We start from the raw sequence: 24,342 nt of genomic DNA, 5'->3' as shown, positions 1-24,342 counted from the left end.
GCAAACTTTTACCTTTCAATAAAAAGTTGTTTGTATCATTGAAAGCTGTTATGGTTTTTTTTCTTTTAAGACAAAATATGTTAATGTAAGAGTTTTTTTTTTTCTTTCTTAACCAAGACCTCCGTATTCAGGTTAAATTGCCGTCTTGGCACTTTGCGATAAATAAGTGGGTTTTGGGTTGTAGTTTGGGCACTTGGTCTCTAAAAGGTTCGCCATCACTGCCCTAGAGGTTGTCTGAATGAGTGGAGGCAGCTACCTCCATTTTTAGGTTACAGGAGAGAAGTTCCTAGAGCCTTTAGTTAATGCAACTCTGGGCATCTAACAAAACAGGGAGCTATACCCCACCCATGAAGCAGGCTAGGACCCTGGAGAGTTGAGCCAACATAATTAAAAATACTATTATAAATATAGAATGCAATTGCCCTTTAAGAGTTAAAAACTTAATTCTCAAAAAGTAAATTACATACATATAAGGTTCATAAGAACATAAAAAAGGCCCTGCTGGATCAGACCAAGGCCCATCAAGTCCAGCAGTCTGTTCACACAGTGGCCAACCAGGTGCCTCTAGGAAGCCACAAAGAAGACGACTGCAGCAGCACCATCCTGCCTGTGTTCCACTGCACCCAAAAATAATAGGCATGCTCCTCTGATACTAGAGAGAATAGGTATGCAGCATGACTAGTATCCATTCTAACTAATAGCCATGAATACCCCTCTCCTCCATAAATATGTCCACTACCCTCTTAAAACCCTCCAAGCTGGCAGCCATCACCACATCCTGGGGCAGGGAGTTCCAAAATTTAAAAGAGAGGAAGGAGTTTTTTGTTAATAAAAAGGTAAAAGAGAGGAAGGAGTTTTTTGTCAATTCAAAGTTCAGATGACCAAAGCTGGACTGACTGGCTGAAGGGCAGCAGTTGTTCTTATGGTGAAATGACTACCTCAGCTCCACTTGTATAATTTTGTACTCTGTTGATGCTCAGAGGCCAGCCGAAAGGGTTGCGGAAGAAGTGGCTGAAAAACCAGAGGCTCTGATTTCAGATGACTCTGGGCAGACTCTCCTGCATTACAAATGGCTGCTGGCCTATCAGACAACTGACGCTTCTTGCAAGAACGCAGAGCATTCGTGGGATACAGAAGATTCTGGAACTGGGGGACCCTTTGCATTTCCCAGCAGGCCAGGACAGGGAATAAAAGGACAGGACTTCTTTTTGTAAAAGGATTGATGCTTTGTCTCCCCCCGTCCATTGGAAGTATTTTTTCACACAACGCAGTTAAATTGTGGAACTCCCTGCCCAAGGATGTGGTGATGGTTGCCAACTTGGAGGGCTTTAAGAGGGGAGTGGACATGTTCATGGTTATTAGTTGGAATGGATGCTTGTCATGCTGCATACCTGTTCTCTCTAGTATCACAGGAGCATGCCTGTTATTTTGGGTGCAGTGAAACACTGGCAGGATGGTGCTGCTGCAGTCGTCTTGTTTGTGGCTTCCTAGAGGCACCTGGTTGGCCACTGTGGGAGCAGACTGCTGGACTTGACGGGCCTTGGTCTGATCCAGCAGGGCCTTTCTTATGGAGAAAGGAAAGTGAATTCTGGAGAGTCATTCTCTCTTAGGGTTCACTGCTTCTGGGTCTGCCGCCCCTGGATTTTGTCTAAAGAAGCATTTTCTTAGTTCCGTGTTCAACGTTTCATTTCCAGGCACGTGGAGGCCTGGTGTGGACTGGGACCATAGCAGACAAGGAGCCTTATACCTCCCACATGGTTTGCCTGATCCAGTGTAGATCCGTGTAAGCCAGTGTGATGTCCTGGTTAGGAATGATGGACTAGTAAGTGAAGGCCCCAGGTTCGAATCCCCACCCAGGCCATGGAATGCTCGCTGGGTGACCTTGGGCCGGTCGCACCCTCCGCTTAACCGACCTCACAGGGTTGTTGTGGGGATAAAATAGAGGAGAAAATAAAGTCCCAAAGCAGAAAGGGGCCTCCCCTACCAGCCCCCCTCCTCCTTGGGGGCTCCAAGAAGCCCAGTGAATCTGTGCCGGGGAACAGGTGGGCTGGATCCTTCTTGGGGAGAGGCTTTGGGGGAGGGGGAGAGAGAAGGGGCAACAAGGCCGAGGAGGGGAGTCTCAGAAGGAGAGGAGTTGCTTTTTTATAAGCCGACTTTCTCACCTTTCCCTTCCCCTCCCCACAACAGACAGTCTGTGAGGTAGGTGGGGCTGAGAGAGCCCTGTGGCTCGCCCAAGGTCACCCAGCTGGCTTCGTGGGGAGGAGTGGGGGCAACAAACCCAGCCCACCAGATTAGCCTCCGCTGCTCCAAACCACCGCTCATAACCACTCTGTCTGCCCCTTCCCCCCCCCCCAATGTCTTTGGTCTCCTCCAAGCAATTCCTTGTCTGTCTTTCTCTTTCATGGACCTCCCCTCCCCAAGCCTATTGCAGAGGGGACGGGGGGGGGGCTGGGCTGAGCTTCGCATCCCCGACGGAGGAGCCGCGCTGCTGGCTGCCTCCGCCCCGCAGAGAGTAAGGCCAGTGAGTCGAAAACCCTAGAGCGGCCACTTCCTCCTCCTCACGCGGAGGGCGCGCTTGGGGAAGCGGCCTCTGCGGTTCTGACGCGGGCAGCGGCTCCTTCCGGGTCAGTCGTGGCGGGTGGGGGGAGAGGGGGAGATGTGGGGCGGGCGGAAGGGGAGGTCAGAGGCGGGGCGGGCGGGGCTGCTTCGTTTGGATCTCCTCTTTTCTCCCTCCTGTTTGCATGAGAGGGGAGGGGGGCGTCGCAGCCCCTTCCCTGCCTCGAGGAGGCCCCGCGAGTGATCCAGGTCTGCAGGGTGGGTCGGTGGGGGGATGAGGGGGCGCCGAGTCCGGGTGGGTCATCATGGGGGGCTGGGGGAGGTCTGATTCCTGGTGGGAGTCCTCAGAAGGACCTCAGCTTTTAAAATTTATTTTTATCCATTCATTTGACTTGATTTCTGTTCTAAAACTATACATTAATATTCTAGGTTATGAAAATTTATTATAGTGATTACTGGAAGGGGGGAATTGTGTTAGTTATTAATTGGCTATTAGTCTGTATTGTGATGGTGGTTGTGAATGTTTGCAGTGGATGTTCTATGAATCGTCTCAGAGTGGTCGGAGGGCCTGAAGCTGCTGGTCGCCCCCCCCCCCCCCAGAAGGACTCCGGCCTTTTAATAAAGCAGCACATTAATATTCGAGGGCTGCAAGAAACTCCTGAAAAGAAAGGACAGGCTACGCACCAAGGCAGAGTGCAGCTGCAAGTCGATGCATCTTTATGGGATGGCCTAGACAGAAGTCCAAAAACAGGCCCGAACTGGTACATGTTCATTATTCTTTTACATACTTAACTGCTGTTCTGTGTCTTGTAAAGAAAGAAGAATTTTGAAATTAGCTTAGTGTTATTTTCAAAAATGTCAGTGCCACATGTTGGCATCACACTGGCAGATATGTGAACTCCCTCAAGTTCATTCATTGGAAAAAATATTTTTTGATATCCCTCCTTGAATTAAATAGAAATTGCACTTGGATGGGGGTGACTTTAGAGTTCGGGGTGTGGATAAGGTGAGACACAATTCCTCACCCCCCCATAGCCCTCCCCCCCCCACTTAAGGATTTCCACCTTTTGATCTTCAGGTATAACCACAATGATATAACAGATTCAGTTCCTTAGACCCCTAACCAGAAAATAGTCATTTTAATACTCATGAAAGCCTCTGGCCAGATAAGGCAGCCAAGTTTCCAACTCCCAGACAGCAAATTCCTGGAAATTTAGGGGTGAATTCTGACAAAGTCTGGGTTGGGTGGGTGGGGGAGCTCAGTGGGAGTATACCGCTATCAAGTCCACCCTCCAGTGCTGTCATTTTCTCCAGGGGGAACTGGTCTCTGTCACCTGATTGTAATTTTGGGAGAACTACAGGCCCCACCTGGAGGTTGATAACCTGGGCAGATACGGTAGTCCAGGAGGGACAAATGGCACATGGGCATGCATTGCTGTGATGATTATAGTACATCTGCCCGTACCTAGAATCATATCACTGAATCAATGAGTTGGACGGAACCACCAGGGTCATCTAGTCCAACCTCCTGCACAATGCAGGACAATCAAAACAACCTCCCCCCACACCCCCAGTGACCCCTACTCCATGCCCAGAAGTTGGCAAAAAAAAAAAAAAAAACCTCCAGGATCCTTGGCCAATCTGGCCTGGAGGAAAATTGCTTCCGGACCTCGAAGTGGTGATTGGCATTTCCCCGGGCATGTAAGAAAGGGTCACGATAGCCGAGCACTAACTCATCCCTTCCTGCCCTCCCTCTCATGATCTGCCTAAGTTCACAGAATCAGCATTGCTGATAGATGGCCATCTTGCCTCTGCGTAAAATCCTTCAGGGGAGGAGAGCCCATAATTTCTTGAGGAAGCTTGTTCCACTGAGGAACCGCTCAAACTGTCCGACCTTAAGGGGCAACGTAAAAAAACTTGGCCTTCATATCATCTCTCAGTTGTTTCCTCTCCTGGTTAAACATACCCAGATCCTTCAACCTTTCCTCATAAGACTTGGTCTCCAGATCCCTCACCATCTTTGTTCCCCTTCTCTAGACACATTCCAGCTTCTCTACATCCTTCTTAAATTGTGGTGCCCCAAACTGAACAGTTAATGTTCAGTATTTTGTAAATGAACACAATACTCCAGGTGAGGTGTAACCAGAGTAGAGCAAAGTGATACCATCTCTTTGCATGATCTGGACACTATACTTGTGTTGATACTGCCCAAGATTGCATTTTCCTTCTTAGCTGCCGCATCGCACTGCTTACTCAAGTTCAGTGTATGGTCTACTATGATCCCTAGCTCCTTTCTGCACACATTACTGCTAAGACAAGTCTCCCCAACCTCATAACCTCCCCAGCTCACTTAAGCGAGCCGTGACAGAAGGACAAATTCTCCCTTCTGTGTTGGGGTTTGGGTGGGAGGAGCAGCATCCATTTGCCAGGCAAGAGATGTAAACACCTCCCTCCCCAGGGCACAAAAGGCATGGGTTCCAGTCCCATTAAGGATTTTGGCAAATGCCCCCCCTCATCTATCATATCCCTGATGCATGGTTTCTGATGTCCAGGTACAACCTGTAGATCACCTGGAATTATAATGGATTGGTTCGCATCTCATGCCCTCCCCAGGCTCTGCCCCCAAATGTCCAATTGGCAAACTTGTATGTTTGGCAGGGTTCATTGCCTTCCCCAGCTCCTATTCATCCAATCATCCCTTGGGCCCTGGCCTGGAGGGGCTTCCGGAAGTTAACTCATCCTCGTTCCATGCACAAGCCACACCCCTGATGCAATCCCACTCTGTGCCAATGTTCGATTTCCACTTGCACTAACCAAGCAGGAGACCACTATGGCTTTGGGTGGGCATCTCTTCTGACACACTTAGTGGCCATCCAAAGCCCCTAGAACAGCCTGAACAATAATCAGACGCAAGTTTGTAGCATCTTTAAAGAGCTAGAGGCAGGTACCTTTCCCAAAGAACCCAACAGGCAAAACTTTAAAAATATAGCAGAATGATATTACAAACCACAAGTGGAACTTTGGTTCTGATCCAGTATGTATCTCCATTCTCTTTTGTTTCCTTTCTTGCCGATTGCTATCTGTCTCTACCCTGTCTCTACCCTGTAGAGAGAAGCCTCTCTTTGTAGCCAAATAAGTAAAGGCATATTTCACAGTCAGACGTGACCCAATAGAAGGAGATGGAAGAGCAGGACCCAGAAGGACCTGGACCGGGCAAGAGATCAAGAAAAGGCCCCCAGCCTATCCAAGCTGGGAGTGGCATGGAATTCTGGGAGAAAGCTGAGCCAGAGACCTGGGATCAGGAGCCTCTGAACTCAGAAGTACATTGGCGACGCTTCCGGCAGTTCCGCTACTGTGAGGCCGATGGGCCGCGAGAGGTTTGCAGCCAGCTCCATGGACTTTGCAACCACTGGCTGAAGCCAGAGAGACACACCAAGAAGCAGATCGTGGACCTGGTGATCCTGGAGCAGTTCCTAAGCCTCCTGCCCCAGGAAATGCAGCGCTGGGTCAGAGGATGCGAGCCAGAGACCAGTTCTCAGGCGGTGGCCCTGGCTGAAGGCTTCCTCCTGAGTCAGGCAGAGGAGAAGAGGCAGGCTGAACAGGTGAGGGGTTTTCTTTCTATGTATTCCAATTCAAACCATGATATCCAACCTTCTCAAACTTCCCTGTCTGATATTTGTTCAAGTGTTAATTATCCAAATGGGAGATTTAAGAACCTGCTTCAGCAGCTACTTCTAGCGAATTTTTTAATCCCTCCAGATAATTTACCAGGGTTGAAGGAAAACCTTGCCAGGTCTGCTGTTAGAAAGATGTGGAGACTGGGAGTTGGGCATGATCCATTTCTTGGGGTCTTCCATTACTTCTCTTACCCCCCTCCTTCGCTGCTGTTTCAGAGGTGGGGTCCATCCGTGAAGATGGAAGCTGAGTTCTGTGAGATGGAAAGAGCTCTGTTGGAGGAATGGCAGCGGGCCCAGGCCCAGGAGCATGGCCAAGATGCCCTCTTACGCGGTAAGGACTATGACAACTGACCCCCCAGTAGTATACCCGTCGGGTAACCGAAATCACTGGGTTACGCCAGTAAACTCAAAAATCATAAAGCTCAAAAAAGCTTTATTAATAGAAAAGTTCAAAACAGAGATTAAGCAATGATACAAGCTTTGAATTTTAAAAATTCCTATTTATTGTAGATACTTCAGTATAAAAATGAAAAAGTAAAATGTACAAAGCCACAAAAATATATGTAAAATATATGGAAGTCATATTAATTATAGCAAAATGGTATAGATCTGGATACAGGTACACAGTAATAAAATATATAAAGGGTTGTTTACCAGTAAAACCAGTAAAATATTGTTTTGGGGAAGTTATAATGTTGTTATACATGAAAGACATATTCTCACAAATCAAAAGACAAAAAAAATTTTTCGCCTGTCCGGGAGTGCAGAGGTGGCCGCACGATGCCTGGTGTGACTGTAAAAGACATGAACCAGCAGGAGTTTGTGAGGGCCCTTGCTTCCTTCCTCAAAAAGTCAGATAAACTGAAAGTACCAGAATGGGTAGACACTGTCAAACTAGCCAAGCACAAAGAACTGGCTTCCCTACTATGAGAACTGGTTCGACACTCGAGCTGCATCCACGGCTCGGCACCTGTACCTTCTTGGCGGTGCTGGAGTTGGCTCCATGACCAAGATCTATGGGGGCCGCCAGCGCAACGGCGTGATGCCCAGCCACTTCAGCCGGGGCTCCAAGAGCATTGCCAGGAGGGTCCTTCAGGCTCTGAAGGGGCTCAAGATGGTGGAGAAAGACCAGGATGGAGGTTGCAAACTTAGTCCACAGGGGCAGAGAGATCCGGACAGGATTGCTGGGCAGATGGCAGCCGCAAGCAAGAAACATTAAAATGAGCTTCAGTTTAAAAATAAAATTCTTTATTTACTGGGGGGAAGACGTAAAATAATTAATCAGACAAAATTTCCCATGACAAACTTTAATCTTTAAACTTTGACCCCATGTCAGATGGACAGATGATGTATGAAATTCGTATATCAAAATACATTCTCAACATAAAATTTCCACTTCACACATCCATCTTCAAAGTCTATTGACCAGGAAGACTAAAGAAGTCATTAAATTTGCATAGAATGCATTTCCATATACTTTAAAGGCCAAACAAAATCACATACGTAAGGAAATCTCCTTTCTATTCCCTTTGCGTGGGGGGAAGGATAAGAGAGTTTTAAAAGGTCACTTTGAACTATTTTTTCTCTGTACTTTCATATCAGCAAATCACAAGTCTGGCCCTGGTTCTCAAGCCTCTGAGGGCTGTTCGATGGTGGAATGCGTCGCCTTGGAGGGTAGTGGAGTCCCTATCTTTGGAGGTCTTTAAGCAGAGGCTGGATGGCCATCTGTCAGGAGTGCTTTGATTGTGGGATCCTGCATTGCGGAGGGAGGGTTGGGGTCACTGGGGATGAGGGAGGGGGGTAGTTGTTAGTTTCCTGCATTGTTCAGGGGGTTGGACTAGATGACCCTGGTGGTCCCTTCCAACTCTATGATTCTGTGATTCTATTCTATGATTTCTGCTGACTGCACTATGTGATATTCTCTCTTCGTCTTTCTCTAAGCATCCTTTTCCATCCATTCACATATCCCAGTTTTATTGTCTTATTCATAAAAATCCAAAGAATCCATTCAAACCCATGCTGAAGTTTGCCAATATACTTTAAACGCTAAACATATTGAAAACCATAACGACAAAGTTGCTGATCTTAAAAGCTATAAAGATGTTGTTTCAGGTGACAGAGTGACATGCTGAAATTGAAGCATGGGGAAAGAGTGAGAACAGAGTGAGCTAGGCCTATGGTAATTTGCTGAGTGCTGAATCTTAGAGACACAAAATGGAGAATAGTGATGTAGCAAAGAACAAAATGGTTCTTCTGTCTTCACAAGGACTCATTGTGCCTGGATGGGATTGGTTGTACCCAGTGAATTTGATGGGTAGAAAGTTCTGATCAGGAAGAAAAAAAAATGCTTCTCCACCCAAGTTTTGGCAATCAAGGCGATGCCTTTAAAAGGGGATTAGACAAATTCATGGAGGAAGTTCCTCACATTGATTACAATATTCATATCCCACCTTCTTTGCATTAGAGGGACTCAACGTGGGTCAGAAGGAAAGAGAGACAAATCTGGCCTGAGCTCTTCAGTCTTGCGAATAAATGGAGCCTGCATGTTCTGGGCAGTAAAGCTCTGCCAACTAGTTGCTAGGGGCCAGTAATAGGGGGAGAATGTGTTTTGTGCTCATGCTTAGCGGGGCATCTGACATGCCGCTACAGGAAATAGAATGACAGACGAGGGATGCCAGGCTTTGGAGTAGCATGGGCAGCAGCTTTGGGCGGATGTGATGTCACATTGTTGTTTCCTCTGGCTGAAAACCCAGATGTGACATTAGTTGGTCAGTAGACATTCCAGGCACTCACGGATATTGCCCTATATTTTTAATGCATATTTAATATCTGTCTATTTTGTGCAATTTCTGTAATAGTCTGCTGTGACTCTGCCTATGTTATATTCTCTGGAGCTCTCCTTTAAAATATTGAAATAGCAATAAAAAGAATTTTATTTCAAGAAGTTGCCTCTCTTCCTTATAAGACTTCTCTTTTGAGGTCCCATGCTTGTCAATCAGGCATACCTCCTAGAGAGAGAGCCCTCAGATAACGGTACAGAGACCCTTTCACTCTGATCCAGCAGAGATGTTGCCATGTATTTGAGCTCCAGCATTCACAGGAAAGGTTTAAAGTATCACAGGAGCCTGAAATGTTGCAGCAGCATTTAGACCCCCTCGAGGTTGATGGGTACTTTTTGTTTCTCTTCCACCTCTCCTACAACTTACTACAAAGCGTTACAGTTTTTTTTAGCGTGCATGCGGCAAAGTGTCACAGCCCTGGGAACAGGGTGCATGAAGCACGATTCAAAGTATCAAACAAAAGAGGAAGTTGAGGCTAATACCCTTTCTTCCACTTTTCTCTCCCTCGCAGGCGTGGAAGAGACAGTGTTGATCCATTTTGTTTGCGAAGGTGTGGAAACAGCTGTTTCACCTCTAGTCCAGGTAAGCAAGATGAGCAGGGGACAGCCCGGGTCCTCCCTCCTTTCTCAAGGGGGCTTCTCTCCTGCAGTTGTTTTTAAGGGGCCCAGGCAGGAGGCTAAGAACACCAGTCTTTTTACACATTGCAAGCTACCCTCCCAGAACGTCACCTTCCAAAGTGCCATCTCTGCTTGCCATGATCTCTGACAAGGGAATCTGTTTTTTCTTTCAGTCTCCAGTTTCCTTTGAGGAGGTGACCGTACATTTCACTGAGGCAGAGTGGGCCATACTAGATCCAGACCAAAAAGCTCTCTACAGGGAAGTCATGATGGAGAACTATGAGGGCATGGCCTCTCTTGGTAAGGTGCCAAAGGTGCAAATTGCTGTCATTAGGATTGTGCCATTGGGCTTATGTGTGAATCAAAATCTTGAACGTCAGTATGTTCAAGCCTGCCCTGTTATTGATCCCTTTTGGGAGCCTCAAGGTGGTGGGGTGGCAGCGATATTCAGCATGCCCGGGTAGAATGCCCCAAGCGGCCTGGCTGGCCCAGGGGCAAAAGGGGCCTGTGATGTGGCCATCTCCCACGCCATAGAGGGTGTCCTGGCAGAGGCCAATGAGGGACTGAGAGGCCCTCAGGAAGACTCTGGAAGGGGGCCCATCCTAATTTCTCAGTTTCCAATGTTTGCAACGCACTTGTCCCCCAGATGGGATTACTGTCATCCCCTCTGACTGTTTGTGGAATGCAGCCTTCCCCGTTATACTGGTTGGGATTGTGGGCTTTAATCTTGACCAGGTTGCCATTCTTCCATTCCCTTTCTCTCTCTCTTTCTCTCCCCCCCCCAGCAGACTCTAGTCTGGGAAAATAGTTCAATTCTCCACTCCTTCACATGAGGCCAGCTAGGTGAACGTGGGACAGTCACATTCACTCAGAACTCTCTCAGTCCCACCACCTCACAAAGTGTCTGTTGTAGAGAGGGGAAAGGAATGTGATTTGTAAGTTTCTTTGAGTTTAGGGTAGAGAAAAGCGGGGTATAAAAGCCTCTTCTATGTCTCTTCTATTTAGTCACAGACATAGATCAATAGCAGATACTCAAAAGAGTTGCATGACAATTCAAATGTGAACTGTGGGGGAATGATTTTTTGCCACTGTAAGGGAGAAAAGTACACATGGAGAGGGATAAGAAGACTATAAAGGCTGCTCACCTGGGGGGCCTGGCTGGTGATAAGATGTGACCAGCTGCTCTGTTGGGGGGAAAGTCTGATAAAGGAAATGCAGACCCATTAATGATCAGTGCCTGATGGGTTGCTTGGCTTCTTGCATAGGTGCTTACTGGACATCTTTCTTTATTCCAGCAGCACATATAGAGGAGATGGTAGGGGGATTTCAGGGGTTCTGTTTGGGGGGAAAAACCAGAATGAAGACTCTAAAGAAAATGTCGAAGATGGAGAGGAGTATTCATGGCTATAAGAATGGATGCATGCTGCATATCTATTCTCTCTAGTGTCAGAGGAGCATGCCTATTTTGGGTGCGGTGGAACACAGGCAGAATGGTGCTGCTGCACTCATCTTGTTTGTGGCTTCCTAGAGGCAGCTGGTTGGCCACTGTGTGAACAGACTGCTGGACTTGATGGGCCTTGGTCTGATCCAGCAGGGCCTTTCTTATGTTCTTATGAGATTAACTACTAAGGCAGGAGGGAAACCACACAAACATAACAGGAGCGATAAGTCCATTCCATCCAAAGGAGGAGGCTTCCATTTAATCACAGTCCAAGAAGAAAGGTCAACCAAAACAGGAATCATTGTAGAAACTGCTCCAGGGAAAATGAAAATGAAAGTGTGGTTTTTGGAAAAATCTTTTAGGAGAAAAACTCCTGGACCAATTTACAAAGTTCTCAAAGAGACAGGATGTGGTGGTCATGGGAGACTTTAATTACCCTGATATCTGCTGGAAGTCCAACTCTGCTAAAAATGCAAGATCCAATAAACTCCTGACTTGTTTAGCTGACAACTTCCTATTCCAGAAAGTGGACAGGGAAACAAGGGGTTCTGCTGTCTTAGACTTGATTCTCACGAACAGGGAAGAATTGGTTGATGAGGTTAAAGTACCGTATATACCCGTGTATAAGCCGACCCGCGTATAAGCCGAGGTGCCTAATTTATCCCCAAAAATGGGGGAAAATTAGGCACCCGCGTATAAGCCGAGGGTCGGCTTATAACCCCTCCCCCCCCAAGACTTACCTTCTGGGCTCCTGGCGGCGGGAAGCGGCGGATCCGGCGGGGGCGGCGGAGCGCCCTCCCCGCGGCCGCAGCGGGCCTCTGTAGGCCGCTCCCGGCCGGGAGAAGGCGGCGGGGGCGGCGGAGCGCCCTCCCCGCGGCCGCAGCGGGCCTCTGAAGGCCGCTCCCGGCCGGGAGAAGGCGGCGGGGGCGGCGGAGCGCCCTCCCCGCGGCCGCAGCGGGCCTCTGTAGGCCGCTCCCGGCCGGGAGAAGGCGGCGGGGGCGGCGGAGCGCCCTCCCCGCGGCCGCAGGGGGGCTCTGGAGGCCGCTCTCAGCCTGGAAAAGATGGCGGTGGTAAGTTCCCCCCTCCCTCCTCCCTCCTCCTTCCCCCCTCTACCGTATTGACCCGCGTATAAGCCGAGGCCGGCTTTTTCAGCCCTTTTTTTTGGGCTGAAAAACTCGGCTTATACGCGAGTATATACGATAGTAGGCACCCTGAGTAGCAGTGACCATGTAATCTTGGAATTTACGATATTGGGGAAAGGAGAAACTGTATGTACTCAGACATATAGGTTGGACATCCAGAGATCAAATTTTAACAAACTTAAACTTACGCTGGGTTGTATCCTATGGTCAGAAATACTTAAGGAGAAGGGAGTTCAAGAAGGGTGGGAGTTTCTTAAAAATGAAATCCTGAAGAATCATTCCTATGAGAAGGAAAAATGGGAGGAGCCTAAAGAGGCCAGGGTGGCTCCATAAACAGCTTTTTAAAGATTTGAGAAATAAAAAAGACTAATTTGGGAAGTGGAAGGAGGGCTCATAACCAAAGAGGAATATAAACTTGTGCTTGTAGGGAGAGTGCTAGGAAAGCTAAAGCTCAGTATGAGCTTATGCTAGCAAGTGATGCTGAACACAACCAAAAAAGGGTTATTTTCTTATGTACAGAGTAAGAGTAATAACAAGGACAAGATAAACCCATTGCGTGGACCGGAAAGTGAAATTGTAACAGGAGATGAAGAGAGGGCAAAACTCCTCAATCCCTACTTTTCCGCAGTCTTTTCTTGCAAAAGAAGTGGTGCTCAACATGGCTTAAATAGAACCCATGATGAGGGAAGTGATTTGCAGCCAAGGATTGGCATTGGTAGTGCACAAACACCTGGTTTCTTTAAATGAAACGAAGTCCTCAGGGCCAGATGAATTGCATCCAAGGGTACTTAAAGAACTTGCAGATGTAATTTCTGAGCCTCTGTCCATCATTTTTTAAAAGTCTTGGCAAACGGGTCAGGTGCAAGAAGATTGGAGACGGGCAAATGTGGTCCCCATCTTTAAGAAGGGGAAAAAGGAAGATCTAGGTAACTACTGACCCATCAGCTTGACTTCTATACCACGAAAGGTTTTCGAACATATCATCAAACAGTCAGCCTTGAGCATTTAGAAAGGATGGATATGATCACTAAGAGCCAGCATGAGTTTCTCAAGAACAAGTCATGCCAGACTAATCTTATCTCTTTTTTTGAGTAAGTTACTACCTTGCTGGACCATGGAAATGCTGTAGACATAGTTTATCTAGATTTCAGTAAGGCTTTTGATAAGGTTCCACATAGTATTCTAGTTGACAAATTGGGAAAATGTGGTTTAGGTCCTATTACAGTTAGGTGGATCTGTAATTGGTTGACAGATCGCACCCAAAGAGTGCTAGTTCATGGTTCCTCATCCACTTGGAGAGAAGTGACTAGTGGAGTTCCTCAGGGATCTGTGCTGGTCCCTGTGTTGTTCAACATCTTGATAAATGATTTGGATGAAGGAATAGAGGGGATGCTTATTAAATTTGCAGATGATACTAAATTGGGAAAGGTAGCAAATTCGGTAGAAGACAGAGCCAAGATGCAGGATGATCTTGACAGGCTGGAGAAGTGGGCTAGAACTAATAAAATGCACTTCAACAAAGACAAATGTAAAGTTCTGCATTTAGGTAGGAAAAATCAAATGCATAATGATAGGATGGGGAAGACTTGTCTGAGCAGTAGTGTGTGTGAAAAGGATCTTGGGGTCTTAGTAGACCAAACACTGAACATGAGTTACCAGTGTGATGCGGTAGCTAAAAAGGCAAATGCGCTCTTGGGCTTTATCAACAGAAGTATAGTGTCCAGATCACATGAAGTGATGTTATCACTTTACTCTGCCCTAGTTAGACCTCACCTAGAGTACTCTGTTCAGTTTTGGGCACCACAGTTTAAGAAAGATGTAGACATGCTGGAAGGCAACAAAGATGGTGGGGCGGGTCTGGAGACCAAGTCCTATGAGGAAAGGTTGAAGGAGCTGGGTATGTTTAGCCTGAAGAGAAGACTGAGGGGGGATATGATAACCATCTTCAGGCATTTGAGGGGCTGTCATATAGAGGATGGTGCCGAGTTGTTTGCTGTTGCCCCAGAAGGTCAGACTAGAACCAACGGGCTGAAATTAAATCAAAAGAGTTTCCGTCTAGACATTAGGAAGAATTTTCTAACAGAGGTCTGGCAACCAGCCAGAGGTGGCCGAGTTACTGAGAGGGCAGCCACCATCACTGACCAGGCACTCATGGCCGCCCCACTGGCAGCATCGCGATGCCACCTGCCTTCATGGATCTTGACAGGCTGGAGAACTGGGCTAAAACTAATGAAATGCACTTCAACAAAGACAAATGTAAAGTTCTGCATTTAGGTAGGAAAAATCAAATGGATAATTATAGGATTGGGGACACTTGTCTGAGCAGTAGTGGGTGCGAAAAGGATCTTGGGGTCTTACTAGACCAAACTCTGAACATGAGTCGGCAGTGTGATGTGGTAGTGTCAGATAGGGCTTCTGACAGCTCCGTTCCCAAACAAGATGGTTTCCCCACGAACAAGATGGAGTTCTCTGTGCACTCCTCCCCCCCCCCGTTTTGCACACGAGCTCCGGCCAGAGATTTACAATTGTATTGGGACCCGCCCGTGTAAATCTCCGATCTGATATCGGGTCCCGTGCACAAAGCCGAGAGCTCGGCCATCTCCTCCACTGATTGCTCATAATTGTTTCTGTTTCATTTTTACTTAAGTCGTTACCGGCAGGAAATGACTACATTGCCTCTTTGTTCCTGTAACCCTATTGTATCAGCCCTATATATGTATCCTCTCTCCCCCAGTCATGTATTCCAGCCTTGTTTGTCTCCTTACTGAAATCACTACTTTCGGAATAAATCTTTGGATCGCTGCTCTGCCTGGATTTGAGTTCTATTGCCTGAAATGCCGTGCATTTGCTGAAGCCTGACATAAAGGCTGGAATCCATGTTTTTCATTTTCTACTAGTTAGTTCTTGGGAAAGATTCGACCTGATCCGCCGAACTGATCCGGCGGTACAAACGCCTCTGCCTGTCGGAACAGCAGGGAGCGGTCCTGCCCCGGGAGGAAGCAGCCCCGAGAGGAGCAGACCCAAGCCGGGAGGAAGTAACCCTGGGAAGGTGCCCTGCAGAACTTGCCGAGGGGGCACCGCGGATCGCCGGACAGTATGTCCACCAATCAACCACGGGGCCAAGCTTCTATCTCCTATATCGAGGCCCGCTGGATGACCTGTACTCCAGGGATGAGGAACCGCTCCGAGGCCGAGCTACAATCACCTCAACCCCGTGCCCCCGAGAAGAGGAACGCCGTCTTCTGCAGGAGCAGAACCAAGACCTGACTCAGCAGAACCAGGAGCTTCAGGACCAGCTGGGGACCCTAAGGAGGGAGATGACGGCGCTAGCAGGAACGGTGCGAGGACTCCGATCATCCATCGTCGCTACAACTTCCCCCTCCATTCATCCTCCACGCACTGCCCCCCGGGACCTGAAGATCTCCTTTGATGGAACCTGCGCCCTGTTACCCCACTTCTTACTACAATTTTCTGGCTTCATGAAGGACCAGGGTGAGACTTTCCCCTCCGAAGAAGCCCGAGTTCGGTACGCCATCGGACTTCTGGAGAGGGAGGCGGTGGAGTGGGCAGTAACAGCAACGGAAGTTAGTCCCGGACTTTTGCGCTCCCTCAATGGTTTCCTGGAAGCCCTGCACCGCCTGTTTGAGGACCCGCACCGGGCGGAGAGGGCCAAGATCGCCATGCGCAAATTGAGGCAAGGGTCCCGTACAGTACTGGAATATGCCCAAGATTTCCAGTCCCTGGCGTGCAAAGTAAGGGAGTGGAGCGAGGCCACCAAGGTCCAACACTTGGGACTGCGATGGGAAGTGTTGGAAGGCTGCCTGACTCTGGGTGACCCTGAAACAGTGGAGGGCTGGATCCGGCTGGCAGGGCAAGTGGAGCACCGTAAGCTCACCTTGCAGTTTGCCAAGGATCGCCCGGGAAGGGAACCCCCCCAGAGGCCCAACAAGGGGGAATGCCGCGGCAGGGGTGCACCATGGCGAGGGGAACCGAGGCAGGTTCCTGGAAGTGAAGGCGCACCGTTTCAAAGAGGGGGCCTGTTTGCGTTGCGGGAGAATGGGACACTTTGCGGCCAAGTGTACCAACGGATCCCCAGGACAGACGGCAGACAGAGCGATCCCCACCGATCGCCGAATTCCAGACCGAAGGATAACAGAAGGAACACCCACCCAGCTTGGCGCAGCGGCTCTAAGCGCAGACCTGGAGCCTACTCCGTGTGAACATCGCTGCTGCTCCGGAGAAGCCTCACCGGCAAAAAACGAAGAAACCTTGCTGTGATTGAACTGGCACAGGAGGCTACGTTGCAAGGAAATGAGCCGGTTCCGACCTGGGTGAGTGACCAGGGAGAGAGACTACTGGTGCCAGTGGTGTTAAAGAATCCCCGGGGAGGGGATCCAATTGCAGTAGTGGGCATTTTGGACTCTGGCTGCTCCAGGACATTAATAGACCAGGGTGTGTTTGACCAATTGCAGTTGGGGGCGGTGGAGTTGGATCAGCCTTGAGCTTCCGCCAGATGGACGGGAGCGACCTACACGGGGGTCCCGTTCATTTGCACTCTGACCCAGTGTTGTTGGGGGTGGGTGATCACTGGGAGCAGATCAGCCTTACCATTGCTCCTGGGATCGCTTACCCAGTGGTTCTGGGAAGCAACTGGCTGGCGGGTCACAACCCCAGCATTGACTGGACGCAGTGTCAAATAGTATTTGAGTCTCCACAATGCCGGTGGCATTGCCGGGAGGACATGCCCGATGGGGGGAGGGTGACTGCCATGACAGCGACCCGTGTGACACTACCCCCGGAGTATCAGGACTTTATGGACGTATTTGAGGGGAAGGACTGTAATTTACTACCCCCTCACCGCACTACGGACTGTGCCATTGAGCTCACTGCGGACATGAAGCCCTCCAAGGCCCGGGTTTACCCCATGAGCCCCCTGGAAAAGACTGTGTTGCGGGAGTTTCTGGACAAGAATCTGGCTAGGGGGTTCATCCGTCCATCCAAGGCTGAATTCTCCTCACCCTGCTTCTTTGTAAAGAAAAAGGGGAGTTCGGACCTCTGGTTGTGTGTAGACTACAGGGGTCTCAATGCAGTGACTGAAAAGAATGCGTACCCCATCCCCCTCATCCCTGACCTCAGTCAGTTACAGGAAGGCAGGGTATTTTCGAAACTGGTCCTGGTGGAAGCCTATTACCGGGTCCGGATTAAGGAGGGGGACGAGGCAAAGACAGCCTTCTCATGTTGTTTTGGTCTGTTTGAGTTTAGCGTGATGCCGTTCGGGTTGTCTGGAGCTCCGTCCTGCTTCATGCAACTCATCAACAAGATTTTACATGATTTATTGTTTCGGGGGGTTATCGTGTACTTGGATGACATTTTAATCTATTCTCGGGATCCGGAGGTACACCGGACGTTGGTGCGGGAGGTACTGCGCCGACTGAGGGAGCACCATCTATACGCCAAACTGTCCAAGTGTGCCTTTAATCAGGACAAGCTTGCGTTCCTTGGGTTTGTAGTGTCTCCTAACAGGTTAATCATGGACTCCGAGAAGGTCCAGGCGGTCCGAGACTGGGAACCCCCCCAAACCCGTAAGCAAGTTCAGCAATTTCTGGGCTTTGCAAATTTCTATCGGGGATTCATCCCGGATTTTGCTGAGATAGCCCTCCCGATCACGGACCTCCTCAAGGGGAGGGGTCAGGCAGCCATGGCTGCTAACTACCAGGTGGCATGGGACGACCGCTGCCAGGCAGCGTTTGACTTGCTTAAGAGCCGGTTCACGTCTAAGCCCGTTTTAGCTCACTCCCACTGTTCTCAGCCTTTCGTCCTGCACGTAGATGCTTCTGACAAGGCAATGGGGGGGAGCGCTTCTGCAAAAGGACGCCCAGGGGAGGCTCAGACCCTGCACTTACTTTTCCAAGAAATTCTCTGGGGCTGAGCTCAACTGGCCAGTTGGGGAGAAGGAGGCCATGGCTATCAAACATGCCCTCACGGTTTGGCGCCAGTTCATAGAGGGGGCGACGGTGCCATTCGAGGTTTAAACAGACCACCGGAACCTCGAGGCCATCTTGGGGCAGAGGAGGCTCTCGGCCAAACAGCTGAGGTGGGCGGATTTTTTTTCTAGATTCCGCTTCACCATTAAGCATGTTCCCGGGAGGGAGAATTGCCTGGCGGATGGTCTCTCCCGCATGCCGCAGTACGACTGCAGAGTCAAGCGGCCGCTTGGGTCCCTTTTTACCCCAGAACACCTAGGCTTGGACCTGGAGGTGGCAAGCGCAGGAGTTCTGACCCGGGCCCAAGCCTGAGCAGCGCCCCCCTCAACTGCCCCGGTTCTTCCGCAAGGCTGCACGAGCGGTGCCACCCGTCCCCTAGGGGTTCAGACCCAGGCCCAGACCCGGGCGGCGGTTACCCCGCCTGTACCGGACCTCCAGCAAGAGGAAGCACCCGAAGCCTCTCCCCCCCGGGAGCCCTGACCCGGGCCCAGACCCAGGCGGCAGGTTCTCCGCCTCCTCCGGTCCTCCCGCAGAGGGAGACTCATGATTCCCCTGCTCCCAGGGGGTCCCTGGAGATCTGGCCTCTGCCGCAAAGACCAGGTGAGAGGAGGTTCTTCGTGAGGAACGAGGGGAGGATTCCCTTGGGGTGGAAGAAACTGGGACCCCGGAAGGAAAGACTTATGTTCCCCAGAAGCTGCGCCGGGAGGTGCTAGAATGGAGCCACAGCTCCAAGACGGGGGGTCACTTTAGGTTCGTTAAGACCCTACACCTGGTAAGGCGGCGCTTTTGGTGGCCAGGGATGCGCCAGGACATTGATGGTTTTGTAAGGTCCTGCCCAACGTGTACTACCAATAAACGTCTTATGGGAAAGCCCCCTGGACTGCTGAAACCCCTGGAGACCCCGGAGGCTCCCTGGTGGGTGATTGGTATGGACTTTGTGACCAATCTTCCCCCTAGCCAGGGGAAAACCGTGCTTTGGGTGATTACGAACCTGTTTTCTAAGCAGATCCACCTTATTCCGTGCGAGGGGTTGCCCTCAGCCCACAAGTTCGCCCGCCTGTTCGTTCAACAGATCTTTCGTCTGCACGGTTTTCCCCGGAAGATCGTGAGCAACAGAGGCTCGGTGTTCCTGTCTAAATTCTGGCAGGCGTTTTTGGGAATTGTTGGGGTACAACAAGGTTTACCGTCAGCCTATCGCCCCCAGACGGATGGGCAGACGGAGAGGGTGAATGCTGTCGTTGAATGCTACTTGCGCTGCTTCACCAATTATCACCAGGATAATTGGGTCGACCTGTTGCCCCTGGCGGAGTACGCCTATAACAACTCTGTGCACTCTGCTACTGGGCAGATTCCCTTTAAGACTGTCTATGGGATGGAATTCGACCCTTTGGGGGCGGTCCCCCTCCCGCCGGGAGGCGACCCTCCGGAGGTGTCGGCATGGTCTAACACTGTCAGAAATACTTGGCCAGGACTTGTTAAACAGTTGGACCAGGCTAAGGAATGGTAAAAGGCGCAGGCTGACAAACACAGAGCGCCTCAGTGGGATCTTGTGGTCGGAGAGAAGGTGTACCTTTCCACCAAGAACTTAAAGTCCCTGTATCCCTGTAGAAAACTTTGCCAAAAGTACGTGGGTCCGTTTACTATATCCCGAGTAATCAATGAGGTCACTGCTGAACTGGACCTCCCCAAGACTCTGCAAGGGGTACACCCCATGTTTCACGTGAGCCTTCTGAAGCGCTTTTCTCCCGCTCCCGATTGGCACCCCGAACCCCCAGCGGCGACACCTATCATGGTGCAGGGGGAACAGCATTTTGAAATTTCCAGGGTCCTGGACTCCAGGCTGCGGAGAGGTCAGCTGGAGTACCTGGTGCGCTGGAAACACTTGAACTCAAATCATGATGAGTGGGTTGCGGCAGAACACGTGAAGGCTCCCTCTCTGATCACCGAGTTCCATCAGTGTTGTCCCAACAAACCTGGGAACCCAGGGAGGGGGTCTTTGGAGAGGCGGAATGTCAGATAGGGCTTCTGACAGCTCCGTTCCCAAACAAGATGGTTTCCCCGCGAACAAGATGGAGTTCTCCGTGCACTCCTTCCCCCCCCCCCCGTTTTGCACACGAGCTCCGGCCAGGGATTTACAATTGTATTGGGACCCGCCCGTGTAAATCTCCGATCTGATATCGGGTCCCGTGCACAAAGCCGAGAGCTCGGCCATCTCCTCCACTGATTGCTCATAATTGTTTCTGTTTCAGTTTTACTTAAGTCGTTACTGGCAGTTTTACTTAAGTCATTACCGGCAAAGAGACTACATTGTCTCTTTGTTCCTGTAACCCTATTGTATCAGCCCTATATATGCATCCTCTCTCCCCCAGTCATGTATTCCAGCCTTGTTTGTCTCCTTACTGAAATCACTACTTTTGGAATAAAGTTTTGAATCGCTGCTCTGCCTGGATTTGAGTTCTACTGCCTGAAATGCTGTGCCCCATTCATTTGCTGAAGCCTGACAAGTAGCTAAAAAGGCAAATGGGATCCTGGGCAGTATCAACGGAAGTATAGTGTCCAGATCATGTGAAGTGATGCTATCGCTTTACTCTGCTCTGGTTAGATCTCACCTAGAGTACTGTGTTTAGTTTTGAGCATCACAACGTAAAAAAGATGTAGACAAGCTGGAAAGTGTCCAGAGGAGGTCAACAAAGATGGTGAGGGATCTGAAGACCAAGTCCTGTGAGGAAACGTTGAAGGAGCTGGGTATGTTTAGCCTGAAGAGGAGAAAACTGAGAGGGGATATGATAACCATCTTCAAGTACTTGAAGGACTGTCATATAGAGGGTGCCGAGTTGTTTTCTGTTGCCCAAGAAGGTCGGACCAGAACCAACGGGTTGAAATTAAATGAAAAGAGTTTCCATCTAGACATTAGGAAGAATTTTCTAACAGAGCAGTTTCTCAGTGGAACAGACTTCAACAGGAAGTGGTAAACTCTCCTTCCCTGGAGGTTTTTAAGAGGTTAGATGGCCATCTGTCAGCAATGCTCTTTCTGTGACCTTAGGCAGATGATGACAGGGAAGGCATCTTGGCCAGCTTCTTGTCACTAGGGGTGTCGGGGGGGCGGAGGTAGTTATGAATTTCCTGCATTGTGCAGGGGGCTGGACTAGATGCCACTGGTGGTACTTTCTATGAGTCTGTGATTCTAGAAACCTGAGCATTCTTCCTAAGAGAAAAATTCCCTCAGGAGAGAAATCATGATTACATGGAAAGGGAAATTACCTTCAGTCGGAAATCAGCCATTACTTCATATCCAAGAATTCACTCTGGTGAGGAGCTGTGTAAATCGTTAGACTGCAAACCAAGCCTTTCTGATGCAGCAGGCTTTCATGTCGCTTTAAAAGGCATAGTAATGTACCCTTCAATATAAAGCAGGAAAAAGCCACTGAAATGTTTTGTTTGTGGATTATTAGACTTCCTTGTGTAGGTGCTAACGGGATCTCTCTTTTCATTACAGAAGGGGGTGATCAGTGGAAGGTGGGTGATGAGGAACTGCATCAACTCTTAACAGATGAAGTGAAGAGTGATTTGAAAAGAAACTTCAGGAATCAAGGCAGACTTAAGAGGCAGAAAGGAAGTCACATAGTCGAGAAGAAAGATAAATCAATTTCTGACAAAAGACGGGATTTCCGTAAACAAGGCCACATGGTGGAGGAAGCATATAAGTGCTCTGAGTGTGGAATGAACTTCTCAAATCAAATCCAATATGATATCCATTTGCAAATGCACACTGGAAAGGAGACCCATCAATGCTTGGAGTGTGGCAAGAGCTTCCTTCATAGAGCAGAACTCCTTAGGCATCAAAGAACACATAAAGGAGCGAAACCTTATAGCTACACAGACTGTGGCAAGAGCTTCTCACAGAAATCAGACCGTCTTGAACATGAAATAATTCATTCAGGAGAGAAGCCATTTATCTGCACAGAAAGTGGAAGGATGTTCTCTTGTGGAAGAAAAGGAAATGCACTTTTCCCGAAGCATAGAATAATGGGGGCACATAAATGCTCTTTGTGTGGAAAGAACTTCAGATACAGATCAAAGCTCCTTGTGCACAAAAAACAACATACAGGGGAGAAACGTTTTCAGTACTCAGAGGGTGGAAATAAACTCAGTCAGCGTAGCCATCTTCAAATACATCAAAGAACCCACACAGGGGAGAATCCTTTTGAATGCTCAGAGTGTGGAAAGAGATTTAGTGTCAGTGGTGCTCTTCAAAAGCATTTAAGAACCCACACAGGGGAGAAACCTTTTGAATGCTCAGAGTGTGGAAAGAGATTCAGTCAGAGTGGCAATCTTCAAAGCCATCAAAGAACACACACAGGGGAGAAACCTTTTGAATGTTCAGAGTGTGGAAAGAGATTCAGTCAAAGTAGCAATCTTCAAATACATCAAAGAACACACACAGGGGAGAAACCTTTTGAATGCTCAGAGTGTGGAAAGAGATTTAGTTGCAGTGGTGATCTTCAAATGCATTTAAGAACCCACACAGGGGAGAAACCTTTTGAATGCTCAGAGTGTGGAAAGAGATTCAGTCGCAGTTCCACTCTTCAACTGCATCAAAGAACTCACACAGGGGAGAAACCATTTGAATGCTCAGAGTGTGGAAAAAGATTCAGTTGCAGTAGCCATCTTCAAGGGCATTTAAGAACCCACACAGGGGAGAAACCTTTTGAATGCTCACAGTGTGGAAAGAGATTCAGTCGCAGTGGCAATCTTCAGCAGCATCAAAGAACGCACACAGGGGAGAAACCTTTTGAATGCTCAGAGTGTGGAAAGAGATTTAGTTGCAGTGGCAGTCTTAAAAAGCATTTTAGAACCCACACAGGGGAGAAACCTTTTGAATGCTCAGAGTGTAAAAAGAGATTTAGTCGCAGTTACCATCTTCAAATACATCAAAGAATCCACACAGGGGAGAAACCTTTTGAATGCTCAGAATGTGGAAAGAGATTCAGTCACAGTTACTATCTTCAAAGCCATCAGAGAACCCATACAGGGGAGAAACCTTTTGAATGCTCAGAGTGTGGAAAGAGATTCAGTCAAAGTAGCAGTCTTCAACAGCATCAAAGAACGCACACAGGGGAGAAACCTTTTGAATGCTCAGAGTGTGGAAAGAGATTCAGTTACAGTTGCAGTCTTCAAAACCATCAAAGAACACACACAGGAGAAAAACCTTTTGAATGCTCAGAATGTGGAAAGAGATTCAGTCAGAGTGCCAATCTTGAAAAGCATCAAAGAACCCACACAGGAGAGAAACCTTTTGAATGCTCAGAGTGTGGAAAGAGGTTCAGTCAGTGTAGTTATCTTCAAATACATCAAAGATCCCACACAGGGGAGAAACCTTTTGAATGTTCCGAGTGTGGAAAGAGATTCAATCGCAGTTTCACTCTTCAACAGCATCAAAGAACGCACACAGGGGAGAAACCTTTTGAATGCTCAGAGTGTGGAAAGAGATTTAGTTGCAGTGGTGATCTTCAAAAGCATTTAAGAACCCACACAGGGGAGAAACCTTTTGAGTGCTCAGAGTGTGGAAAGAGATTCAATCGCAGTTTCACTCTTCAACAGCATCAAAGAACGCACACAGGGGAGAAACCTTTTGAATGCTCAGAGTGTGGAAAGAGATTCAGTTGCAGTAGCCATCTTCAAGGGCATCTAAGAGCCCACACAAGGGAGAAACCTTATGAATGCTCAGAGCGTGGAAAGAAATTTAGTCGCAATGGCACTCTTCAACAGCATCAAAGAACCCACACGGGAAAAACCTTTTGAGTGCTCAGAGTATGGAGAGAGATTCAGTCGCAGCAGCAATTTTAAAGAGCATCAAAGAACCACACGGGAGAAACCCTTAAATGGTCAGTGTGTGGAAATGCTCAGAGATTCAGTCACAGTGGCAGTCTTAAAGAAGAAGAGTTGGGTTTTATCTGCCAACTTTCTCTGCCACTTAAGGGAGACTCAAACGGCTTACAATCATCTTCTCTTCCCCTCCCCACAACAGTCACCCTGTGAGGTAGGTGAGGCTGAGAGAGAATGACTTGCCCAAGGGATCACCGAG

General features: G+C 48.8%; 1 protein-coding gene and 1 pseudogene across 1 annotated transcript; both read left to right on the top strand.

Annotated features, from left to right (window-relative positions):
- Positions 1 to 5,735: 5,735 nt before the first annotated feature.
- LOC130488804 (zinc finger protein 420-like) lies at positions 5,736 to 24,044 on the top strand (the record flags this gene model as incomplete). The annotated part of the gene is made up of 6 exons (XM_056862469.1): positions 5,736 to 6,158; positions 6,450 to 6,564; positions 9,585 to 9,655; positions 9,864 to 9,990; positions 21,754 to 22,374; positions 22,534 to 24,044. Coding segments are annotated over exons 1-6 (2,868 nt in total), but the record flags the coding sequence as incomplete, so codon positions are not given.
- LOC130488853 (40S ribosomal protein S19-like) lies at positions 6,991 to 7,491 on the top strand (annotated as a pseudogene).
- Positions 24,045 to 24,342: the final 298 nt, after the last annotated feature.

Source organism: Euleptes europaea, chromosome 1, assembly GCF_029931775.1.
Source record: "Euleptes europaea isolate rEulEur1 chromosome 1, rEulEur1.hap1, whole genome shotgun sequence".
Classification (NCBI taxonomy): Eukaryota; Metazoa; Chordata; class Lepidosauria; order Squamata; family Sphaerodactylidae; genus Euleptes; species Euleptes europaea.
The sequence above is the reverse complement of the archived record's forward strand: the minus strand, read 5'-3'. Positions and strand labels throughout refer to the sequence as shown.